Source organism: Sardina pilchardus, chromosome 4 (assembly GCF_963854185.1).
Source record: "Sardina pilchardus chromosome 4, fSarPil1.1, whole genome shotgun sequence".
Classification (NCBI taxonomy): domain Eukaryota; kingdom Metazoa; phylum Chordata; class Actinopteri; order Clupeiformes; family Clupeidae; genus Sardina; species Sardina pilchardus.
Genome location: NC_084997.1, coordinates 35,283,423 through 35,295,922, shown reverse-complemented (window position 1 = coordinate 35,295,922; position 12,500 = coordinate 35,283,423). Strand labels below are relative to the sequence as shown.

The following is a 12,500-nucleotide window of genomic DNA, read 5'->3' as shown; positions in this document are numbered from 1 at the left end:
GACATTTGCATTGCATTGGTGAGAAACGACATAGCAGCTCTGTGAGGATTAGAGCTGGGCCTTATGTGACGTGGATCTAGTTCACATCTGGCAACAAATCCTTCGGGAGGTTGCCAGATGTGTGCCAGTCTGTCACACACAATGTAACACAAACACACACGTACACACAGGGATACCTGTGCACAGAGGGAACATGCAGTCTTAATAATGTAGATTATTACATCCTGTCCGGTCAGACACCTGTCCCCACCCTCTGGCCTCACCTGGCCCTGTCTCCCACACATCCTGTCAGACCCACATCTGTCCCAGAATCCTTTTGGCTGCTAACTATACCGATAAAACTTGTCCTACCGCGGACTCTTGATTTCATAACCAGTAGCAGCCATACAGGGCAAACTCCAGGATTCCATTAGAACTAGAACAGGGCAAACTCCAGGATTCCATGACCAGCAGAACTAGAACAGGGCAAACTCCAGGATTCCATGACCAGTAGAACTAGAATAGGCCAAACAGAGCTAGAATCTAGTCCGGAACCCAGATTCAGAGCTCCATCCATTCTGCTGGTGTCCACTGCTGCAGCTAGTGCTTTTGCAGACTCTGCGAGGTTCGGGCCAGTAGAACCTTTACTTTTTCCCCCTTTTCCTTCAAGTGGCCAAGCCACTGAAAATGGTCTTCTGATCTGCAATGAAGCTCATATCTTTTGCTGGCTTTTGATCAGTAGGTTTTGTGCCACCAGGCTGTATGGTCTCTGTATGGGGTTTATCTTTGGTGCTAAACATAGTAAGGTAGCATATTTTAAATGATACGCTATGTTTTACTTTCTTAATGTTATAATTGCAATGTTAAAATTCTGTTTTTTAAATAAAGTTGAATTACTTAAATGTACATGTTGATGTATTTCTCATCATTTTCTTTAAATATAACACAGTATAAACAGCATTAGTGAGCACAAAGTATGACTGTAAGTAGGTGCTGAGCAAGTTAAGTCACTCATTCATTCATTAATTCATTAGAAACAACCTTGTATCACTAATCACATTTAACATGACTAATGGTAAAGGTGTATGGCTTGTGAGAATTATAAACACAGTCCAGGTATTCCAGGTGAAGCACAAACTCAATCGGGTAGTCTGGATTACATAGTCCGACTGCTAAAAAAATATACTGTAATGGCTCAGGAAAACCCTCGTCAACACATAGCCATATGCATATCTCATTCTAAATGGAAATCAGTGCGAAATATGGCTACACCTGTGTGTGTGCGTGCGTGCGTGCGTGCGTGCGTGCGTGCGTGCGTGCGTGTGTGTGTGAGAGAGAGAGAGAGAGAGAGAGAGAGAGAGAGAGACGAATATCATATAAGCTAATGTAGGCTACACCGGCGTTGCTAAGTGCTGTGAAGATGCTCCTGCTGCTGTGATTGTTGCGCCGGTGCATGTGCGCTCTCTCACTGCGCTTGCGCAGGTGACGATGCCCTGTCATTAGCCCCTTTCAGACCGTCGGGCCAAAGCCGAGCTAGCCAGGCCGTGCCAGGGCTAATTGCTTTCACACCTCTTGGCGGGTGCTAACTGCGGGCCAAATCGGGGCTACTAGCCCCTGATTTCTGGCCCAACAAAATCGTTGGGCCAGTCGGGACTACAGTCGGGCCAGAGGCGGCGTCAAGGTGAAGGCGGAGTCAACCCGTTGCTGTGTGTGGAGTCCACAAACATTGCACATGGAATTTAGACATAACGTTACATCCACATAGATATTTGCCTGTCAGTAGGCTAACTCTGTCCAGAGATCACCATGTAGCACAGTAAAAAGTGAACTAATATAACTAACTAACATAGCGTCCCACTAATTTAGGCTATTCCTGCCAGTGTGTTTTCTGATACGACCAAAGATCCTTAAATAGTAGCCTAGATTAGCCCAGCTTGACGTTACATTATAAACTTTGTTTTTCATGCTAGCGCGAACTTCTCCTTTTAGTACACCAGAAGAATACATAAACGCCTGGACATTGTAGTGATTTTCACCGCTTAAAATTCACCTTCGCATTTGAAGGGTTAGGGGGTTAAAACAGCGCTACATTTCGGATGCGCTTGAAGGGAGAAGGAAATTGACGTCATATTCGTTTTCATAGAAATTATGAAGCCAATATATATTAAATCGCCAATTAAGATGTTCTGGACACCCCTATGTATTAGGATATACATCCCTCTTCTCTCCTTTCATTACTATGAGTGAGGAGTTGCATTTTATGCTTTATTTAACATCAAATTATAAAAGTGCTGTAAATGCGACCTGCACATGTGTTCAAATATTACAGCCTACTTCTGTACGATCTTGCACATTTTACTGAGTATCAAACTGAACATGAGTTGTTACAATGTAGCTTAAATCACGCTTTTATCTGTAAATGCCGTCATACGGACCAAAAAACAACTGGCAGGGAGATTCACGAGCTGCACGAACACTTGAAAACGGTTGCACCTGCGTTTCAAGTCAGCATCGATGCTGACTTGCTCCTGGAGGCGTGGTAGCCCCTCTCCCTAGGCACTTCACTCGACTCAAAATTCGTTTCGGATGATACTTAATGTGGCGGACCCTCGCGTGAACGCGCAAACGAAGTGGAAGTGTGTAGTGTTAGGATTTAGGGGCTGGTTTCGGAAAGGGCCAATGATATCCACTTCCTGTACATCAGACACCAGCATGAACAGCTGTTGCATATTTTCCGTACTCAGCCTGCAGAGTCAGAGAAAGGGAGAGACAGACAGTGACATGCAGGAGAGTTTAAAAAGCTGAAAAGGTGTCAAAAGTAAAGAAAGGCTAAATTGTGGGATTGTTTTCTACTTATAAAATGGTATTTGCTATCAAATCAAGTCGCTGAAATATGTGGATTCACCTGAGTTTAAGAGGGTCCTGTTGACAGAGCAGGATGATGAGAGAGTGACCTTCGACCCTGCAAGATGTCAGATCCAGACACTGGACCGTCCAGAGCCTGAGGAGGAGAGCCAGGCAGCTCAGGACCCTGGACAGCCCTCTCTGAGAGACTTTTTCACTGTCGAGGTCCAGACTGAGCTCCTCAACAGAGACTGGAGCCAAACCTCTCCCCGTCCTCATCGCTCGGGCCAGTCTCATCACCATGGTGACATTCAGCCTGATAAAGGGAGACAAACATCCTTGGTGGTTATGGCGTTAGTCCAGAAACGTTTAATACATACAACTGAAGATAAATAATGTGACAAACCATTACAACAGAGCTGTAGGGTTTTCACAGAAAAACAATATATTTCTAATTATATATTGGCCATCATTATTTCACCTTAGTTTGTGGAGGTGAGTGACTCCTCTGAAGAGCAGTCTGACTCCCCTGAGAGAGATGTGCTCAGGGGTCAGGCTGAGGTCCAGTTTAGAGGCCACACTAAGCACTCGCCCCAAAGACCCGCATTCTCTCTAGTACAAGTGCTGTTTCAGCTCAATGTTGTCCAGTAACTCAACCAGATGAATCAGTTCCTCTGTAGACCAATCCAATAGGAGGAGCTTCCCATCATAGTCATGATGGATACTTGAAGAAGAGATGTGAAGGAAGACTGTGTTAAATACTGTAGCTATTCAATTAAATACCAACCTTTCAATAATCAACAATGCAATGTATGCTTTATTTAACTGTTTCATTAGGAGGGTTATTTTCCAGTTCAAGTTCAAAAATCACTATGTCCACTTTTGCCATCATAGCTTCAATTTGGAATTAAATTACATTTTCACACACCTGAGCTGTGAGATGTTTAGTTGTGAGATGTAAGGCAGACACTGGAGGAAACTCCTCACTTCACTCTCTTCATCTGACCAGCCTCTCAGCTCTACTGGTTTCTTCTGTGTTTGGAGTTTCAGCACTTCTAGGAGGAGGGAGGCCTTTCTCTTTGAGAGAGGTCTATGAACCAGACTGCAGGAGCTGACTGGAACACAGACTGCAATACTGAGTAGATATTTCTGTGTGTTCCGGTTTCACAGCCCTTGATGTGAAGGTAAAGATCCAACAGAAAATCACTCTGATTAATTTCATTAATCTCAAAAGGAAATGTGCTGTAGCTGCACACAGAAGATAAGAGCTCAGAGTAACTCTCTCCTGTAGCTGCATCACACTCAGCTGCTGCTACACTCAGATTCAGCAGGACCTGGAACAATTATTCTTCTCCAGACAAATCCCAGAAACTAAGAGGAAGAAATTAAAATAGTTAGAATAGTTCTACAAGTCAGACAAAATATAGACTAAGATAGTTTACAAAGTCAACTGTGTTGAACTACTCACAACACAAACAACAACTGCTAAAAATGTATGCATAAAATATAACATTCCTTTACGTGATTTATTATGATGAAGGGAAAGACAACATACAGTAGCTTAGGAGGGAAATGAATGTTATAATTTATTGTCTAATGTTTTAATTCTAACACTTCCAGAAACACTCGAGCCTGTACAAACAAACAAAGGAATTCACTCTGTCCAATTTCTCCAAACTTCTTAAGAGGAAATGTGCTGTAGCTGCACACAGAGCACAAGAGCTCAAAGAAACTCTCTCCTGCTGCATCACACTCAGCTGCTGCTACACTCAGATCCAGCAGGAACTGGAACACTCCTCTTGGATGTGTGTGTGTGTGTGTTTATCTATAAAAATATGTGGGTGTTTTGTGCGTTCGTTTTATAGGTTTGTGTGTGTGTGTGTGTGTGTGTGTGTGTGTGTGTGTGTGTGTGTGTGTGTGTGTGTATGTGTGTGTGTGTGTGTGTGTGTGTGTATGTGGAGACGTTTGAGAATACATGAGATGTAATGCACCTGTGCTTAGAAATATCATACAAGTGTGTTTGTGCCTGTAGATGTTTTCTGTGTAGTGGAAGACTCATGTGTGAATGTGATGTGTGTGTATGATTTGTCCTAGTGCGAGCATGTGTGTGTGTGTGTGTGTGTGTGTGTGTGTGTGTGAGTGATTAGTGTCCGTAACACTGAACTTATGTCATGCACACGTCCGGATGTGTGGCATTGAACAGATAATCCCGGTTAGGACAGAAAAAAACAAAGCATAACAAAAACAGGTTGACCTTGAGAAGCAGGAAATACTATACGCATCAGCGTTTACGTACACACACATACACACACACACGCACACACACACACACACACACACGCACACACCTCAACACAAACAGGTCATCCTCTACAGTGGGTGATATGTCATACTATATCACACATTTATGATTGGTTGAGCTTATGTTGCCGTTGACCAAAATGTCCTTTATATAGAATAGAGGAGACTCAATCATGATTCAGTCAGTTAAAGTGTCAAGCTACATCAAAGCAATGTTTGTGTGTGTGTGTGTGTGGGTGTGTGTGTGTGTGTGTGTGTGTGTGTGTGTGTGTGTGTGTGTGTGTGTGTGTGTCCACAGTGACAGCACTGTGCAGCTGCAGAGGTACTTTGACAGTGACAGCTACTGTCTCATCCTCCCTCCCAACCTCAAGTCTGCCATCTCTGCTGTCACCTACATGGCCGAACAGCTGAAGAACCAGGATACAGACGACACAGTGGGTTGCACACACACACACACACACACACACACAGAGACACACACACATGAATTAACACACTCTAATGAACACGCACATGCACACATGAATTCAGTTTCATTTATGTAGGATAGCACATTTAGAAACAAACAGTTTTCAGATATGTTTCCATATCACTTCACTGCAAAAAACTGCTTGTCTAATAAAATCTAACCAAGTTTTTTTAATTTTATACCAAGATAAATACACTAGTTGGTATTGTTTTCAGTACAAAGACACAACCTAGAGCTTTCTTTTGAAATCATTTGACTTAATTTAAGAAACGTTTATCAATCATCTTTATAATCTATCCACACACACACACACACACACACACACACACACACACACACAGCATTACTTTTCCATCCTCCTCACATAATTCATTGCGTATGTCCCCAGATGACGGATGATTGGCAGTACATCGCCGTGGTGGTGGACCGCCTCTTCTTCTGGCTCTTTGTCATCATCACCACACTGGGCACCCTGGCCATGTTCCTGGACGCCAGCTTCAACTACACCCCCACTGAGCCCTTCCCCTGAGAGACACCTGACTACACCTCTTCTGGACATCTCCAGAAAACAGCTTCAACTACACCCCCACTGAGCCCTTCCCCTGAGAGACACCTGACTACACCTCTTCTGGACATCTCCAGAAAACAGCTTCAACTACACCCCCACTGAGCCCTTCCCCTGAGAGACACCTGACTACACCTCTTCTGGACATCTCCAGAAAACAGCTTCAACTACACCCCCACTGAGCCCTTCCCCTGAGAGACACCTGACTACACCTCTTCTGGACATCTCCAGAAAACAGCTTCAACTACACCCCCACTGAGCCCTTCCCCTGAGAGACACCTGACTCCAACTCTTCTGGACAGAAAACAGCTTCAGCTACTTCTACAACTAGCTTCAACTACACCCCAACAATCCTTTCCCACAAAATGCTTTCTTGCGGTCTAGAACAGACAGGTTTCTGCGTTCGAGAACTCACCAGACAAGTCTCTGCATTCTAGAACTGTTCAAACAAATTCCTGCATTCAAGAACTCTCTAAACAACCCCCAGACAATCCTTCTACAACACCGGATCACCCTTTCCCCTTTCTGCCTCTACGACTCTTTAAATCAGTGTTTTGGTTTAGAGAGTTGAAGAACCAACCAAAACCTCACCAAGTCATTGAGAGTTACTGCATTCTAAAACTCTAGAACTATGCCAGTATTCCAGAATGAACAAGAACAGAAGTGAATCACAACATATTTTATTGTAGTGCATATATTCCAACACAGGGGGAGCCAGTGTGCCATAAATGTCTACCTTCCTATAGTGGTGTTCATCCCCAAACAGTCCCCTTTCCAAACACTGATCAGCTGTGTGTGCATGGCCTTTTAGCAGGCCTGGCAATATTGGTTGTCAAAATTAGTTTGCCCAGAAACATAGATTTGACACAGAGCCATATGGTATAGTAACGGTATTTAGTCATGGTTGATGTTGTTTTCCTGTAGCACTTCTAACATGAAGCTTTGTTAGTAGCATGGGTAGCAGCTTAACCAACCACACGTTTTATTGAACTTTGAAGAAAATGTGTGCCTTTTTTTATATATTGCAAGACTTGAAACAAACCAAATATGTATTTGAATATGTTGATAACAAAACAGCCAGTGTCAGGGATCAAATTAAAGCATTTACTGTTAACTTGTTACTCAAATGGGTGGGACATTACAAATGGATCCAGTAGAGAATATAACAACATGAATTGTCATGTCAAGGGCATTTTACAGTACTAAAGCAACATTTGATTTTTTGTTTGACATTTTACTTTCAAAATAGGAATTATTTTATTCTTAAAACATATTCTTTTTTTTTACTTTTGCCTTAATGTAAACATGCTGTTTACTTATAAGTAGTATGATATGCAACTGAACTCTACATCAGGATAGGGTTTCACAGGTGCCCTTTCAATATCATGTATCCGTTGCATACATACAATATGTAGTGTAATTTCTTTATCGTAATATATCGTCTCCTTGAGTGGTACTCTTTTAAAATGTATGAAAATAGTATGCATATAACTCGTCATGCACATGTTATTTAATATGTCTACAACAGTATTATTGTTATTGATGAGTATGTCATACAGTATATGAAGTCTTGGAGGTGTCATTATACTGTATATATTGGGTAACACGGGGTTACCCAAAGAGAGGCTGGAAGCTTTAAATGAAAAAAAACATCAGTAAACAATTTCCATAAAACCAGAAACATGTGCACAACATGTGGTCAATTTATTAATAGGTTGCAGGTGCAGTCCCATCTCTGTTATCAGTGTTGTGAACCCTTACACCCTCGCAAGCTTGATCACTTACAACGGATCTCCGTTAAGTCTGAGAGGGTTCAGAGCTTAGACCGACTTTAGGATTTTGCTATTGACATGCAGAACTGAGTGTAGCTGTATCTCCATGATCTACATCAAACAGGTTCTGGAGACAACAAGAAACATGCTATCAGAGTAGACATAGAATATTAAAGACTCCTGTTTTTATTGATGTAGTAAACACATTACACATTGTACACTACAGTGCAAGACTGTAGAGCATCTTGCCCTCCCTGTTGAACTACTCCCATTTACTGTCCTGCAGCACAGTTCAGTCCGAGAGGCAAACGTCCAGATTCAAACACATGATCTCATTACACATTTCATAGTCCCTTCTGCTGGCTGGCTGTAAATGTTTGTGCCAGTACCTTTGAGATACAAAACTCAAGTTATCATGAATACAGTTTCATCAAACAGTAACATGTGTGAGTAAACAGTTAAGTAACAAATCTCTGTATCCATACTGTAAACACATCCATAAAGCATTGTAAAAGCACAGTAAACTATCCACAATGCATCACAATGAACATACTTCTATACACTATCCATACTAGTAATAACTGCACATATAAAGAGTTACAGTGTCAGGCCGTTAGCTTCAAGTACCACAGTGCACAGTAAAGCTTCTTTGAGCTATTGGTGATGGCACTGATGAAAAGCCCTCTCTGCATAACTGATTTTCATGAGGACAAACTGAACACTACTCAGCTGATGGATGATTGATTGATTGACATAATATTTGACATCATGCTTGCCTGAGATACAGTACATTCGAACCATGGTGAAGAAACAGAGTCATGTCATGTCATGCAGAAACTACAATAATCTAACCATAACCCAACCAAATAAAATAATATACTGTACATCAGCAGTATGGCTAGAAAGACTGAATATGTTCAAATCAGCAACAAAGGTGAAAAAATATAATTCTAAACATAAAAAAATGCATTTGCTGAATACAGTTACTGACCCATGGAACCCATAAAATGTCTAACACACAAAAGATTGTCCAATAGAAACCAAGATGTCCTCCTATACACTAAAGATAGACCAACATTTGAAAAGTTTTCCTTTTACAGTACATCCCAATTACCATGGTAATGTCTTATTTAATGTCTTTTTTTTTTTTTTAAATCATGTAAAATCCCAAAACCTTTACAATCACCAAACCATCCTAGCCTGGGTGTTACCATCCTGCCTTGCGCTGCGATTTCATTTACGCTGCTAGGGCAGTCTGGAAACCAATCACAGAACAGGGGAGAAAGCAAGACCATGATGAGCTATGCACAGACGCATTTGATAGACATCCGTGGCGCCCAATGAACGGATCTTGGCATTTTTTCAAATATGAGAAAATGAACGTCTGGTTGCCAGACCATGTCTCATTTGAGAAGTGCTAGGCGCTAGCCAGGCTAAAACCATCCAGGAATAAAACAGAAACTGAATCAACAGTATGGCTTTCAAGAATATGCACAATTCAGCAGCAGATAAATGGTAAGGCACAATGGTTCAAGTAAGACCAAGTACACTGCTAAGCACGAAAAAATATATTTCTTGTAAGGAAAAAATATATTTCTTGTAATGTATTTGAAAGATAATGTAATGTCTTCACGTCTTAATGTAATCTAATGTATTTTCTTCACCAAAGTCATTGACCTGTGGAACCCATAATGTTGACCAATGAGGACCGAAGTGTCACAATGTCACTTCACTTTCTTCTTACACTTGTACTCCTCTGAGCATCCTTACAATCTCTCCAACAGCACGTTGCCCTGATATAGTATGTGTGCGTGCTGTTTCCTTCCTACTTTGATCACTGTCTCACTTCTGAACACATTAACTACATCAGAGTGACGCATTGCATGGCATGGTGTGAGTATGAAACACATCAGGTCAAATCCAGTGGCGATAGCAGCACACCTACAGGGTCACCACAGCTCAAAGCGTGCGTCTCCCTGGAAGAGCCGTCTGTTCTGAATGTTATTGTTGAAGAGCCTGCAGACAGGAACAAATAAAAATTGTTCTTATTCATTCAACTAAATAACTAAACAACTAAATAAAGAACATAAATGTACACAGTACAATACCTTAATATCACACTAACCTAACGGTCTGAATGGATGTGGCTGCATTGACGGTATTGTGGATCAGCTGAGCCCCTTCATCTGTGATGCTGTTGTTACTGAGGCTGGAGGAAGCAGGAAGAGCATGATGTCATCACAGGAAATACAACAAACACAACTACACAAACACTGTTCTACACAACTTACAAATAAGCAAATGTACACACACACACACACACACACACACACAGCATGAAGGAGCATGAAGTCACCACAGGAAATACTAACAACCATATGTACACACAAAATCAAATACAACTACACATAAACACTGTTACACACAACTTACAGATAAGCTAGTGTGTACTGTACACACACACACACACACACACACACACACACACACACACACACACACACACACACACAGACTTACTCCAGTGACTGTATTTTGTGTAGATGTGGGAGCAGTGGCTCCAGGCATTGGTCTGTGAGCTGGCAGTGGCTGAGGTCCAGTTCTGACAGCCCCTCAGAATATTCCAGAAACAGCGCCAGAGATCCACAGGCCCGAGCGTCCAGCACAGTGTGACTGAGGTCCACTTCCCCACGCACAGCATGGGAGAGAGACACGGCTCTCCTCACACACTCTCTCTCAGAGCCGACACACACCAGCGCCAGGAGCTGCAACAACTGGCCCTTACTGCACCTGAGTGACACAGAGAATATGAACGTAAATGATGACCCAATTCTCTAACAGTTTCAGTATAGCAATCATATTTTACAACCATGCATGTATCTCCAATTATGATTAATGCTTTACAATCCTCTGTTTAGACCAGTAGTTGTCTGAGAGATTTTATATGAGAGATCTGATGATTGTAGTTCTTCTACACATCTCTGGTTAGTTGAAAAAAGTAACTTAAAAGAAGTAGCTTCACATGTCACCTAAAATGGATGACTGACTTCTGTCCTGCTCATATCAACGAATGGATCTCCAGTCACAATGTCATGTGTACTTGACACTCCTCTACGTAGACGTAAAAGGCTTCTCTTCAGGTCAACAGAAATAACCCACATGATAGAATACAGCGTCACATCTCACCTCAAACGTATTCTCTCTAGAACAGAGAAAAGGTGTTCTAGCCCCGCCTCCTCCACATCACAGTCCATCAGCATGAGCTCAGGGTTGACGCTGACCCTCTGGATCACCATGGAGATGACCCTGCAGTCCTCAGGTCTCAGGTGCAGCGGTGGTTCCTGTGTCTCTTCTGTCAGGTCCATAGCAGAGGAGCAGGAGAAGTCCAGTCTGTACTGCAGAGCCTGAAGAAGAGCTGCTGCTGCCCCCTGCTGGACATCTGAGGACTCACAGCAGTGGAGGAACCTCAACAGCAGCTGCCTGTCAACACTGGAGTCAGAGAACAGCACACTCTGTGATGTCTGTAGTGTAGTGAGCACTTTCATTAGAGTCTACTGACATGTTGACATGTTTATGTGTGTGTATATGTCTCATGAACAGCATATTCACAACACTAAGAGAATGTCAGACAGTGAAATGTAATGCACTAGTAAATTTGTGCTGGTTGATCACTGCCAAATGGATTTTTAAACATCCAAATAATCAATGAAAATGGATAATGTACAGTAATACATTTAAATGATCATCTCTAGTAGAAGCCACAATCTGATAAATCCTGAGACCTGAGCTGAGAGACATTGCTGAGAAGCTGCAGGAGGCTCTCTAGCTCCCCCTCTGGTACGGAGGTCCACATCAGGTTGAGTCTGACGCCCTGGCTGTGCTGTAAGGTGAAACGCAGGGCAGCACAGTCAGCCGCATCCAGGCCTCTGGTGGTCAGGATGATGTGGTTCTCTGTAGATCTCAGCAGGCTGCTCACATACTGAGGAGAACGACTCTGGTAGATCCCTCTGATGATGCACATGATGAATCCTGGGGTGAGCCTGAGGAGTTATAATCATTGACGCTGAGAAAATCAGGATTCATATGCAGAAGCCACATGAAGACAGAATTTCCATAACTCAGCTTATCTATCATCAGCTTGTTTTTGGTGCTGTTAACAATTTAGTACTTTTACACTTATCATATCAATCTGTACGACAGACAACAGGACCTCATTTGGCATTCAAATAACATAAGAAGTGGCCCGCCATCATTTGAAAACTAAACCACGTAGCACTAGCATGACAGTTGTGTTTATCAGTTTATCTCCGAGGTCCAAGGCATGCTTGACGTCATTGTTCACACCCAAAAAATTGCGTGTGACGTGCTGCTAGGCAACGCCTCCCATAACTCGCCTCTGAAACCGGCTTCAAACAACCCCGGGTCCAAAACACGTCTACTTTTCACTTTGCGAAATCCCCTGAACCCGCTTTTTCTTAAATGCTAATGTATCGTTTCTCAATGTGAAAGGGGCTTGTGGCTCTCCTATCACAATGATATGTATATTTGACGATAGGTATTGGAAATTAAA

At 42.4% G+C, this 12,500-nt stretch overlaps 1 protein-coding gene across 1 annotated transcript in view; it reads right to left on the bottom strand.

Moving 5' to 3' along the window:
- Positions 1-8,105: 8,105 nt before the first annotated feature.
- LOC134079124 (uncharacterized) overlaps positions 8,106-12,500 on the bottom strand; it is a 12,801-nt gene continuing 8,406 nt past the window's right edge. The window contains exons 10-14 of the mRNA XM_062535305.1: positions 11,713-11,970; positions 11,117-11,419; positions 10,451-10,720; positions 10,056-10,139; positions 8,106-9,946 (exon numbers count right to left, since the gene is read on the bottom strand). Coding sequence (XP_062391289.1) covers positions 9,880-9,946; positions 10,056-10,139; positions 10,451-10,720; positions 11,117-11,419; positions 11,713-11,970 — 982 coding nt within the window. The 3' untranslated portion in view covers positions 8,106-9,879. The remainder of the gene's footprint in view (positions 9,947-10,055; positions 10,140-10,450; positions 10,721-11,116; positions 11,420-11,712; positions 11,971-12,500) is intronic.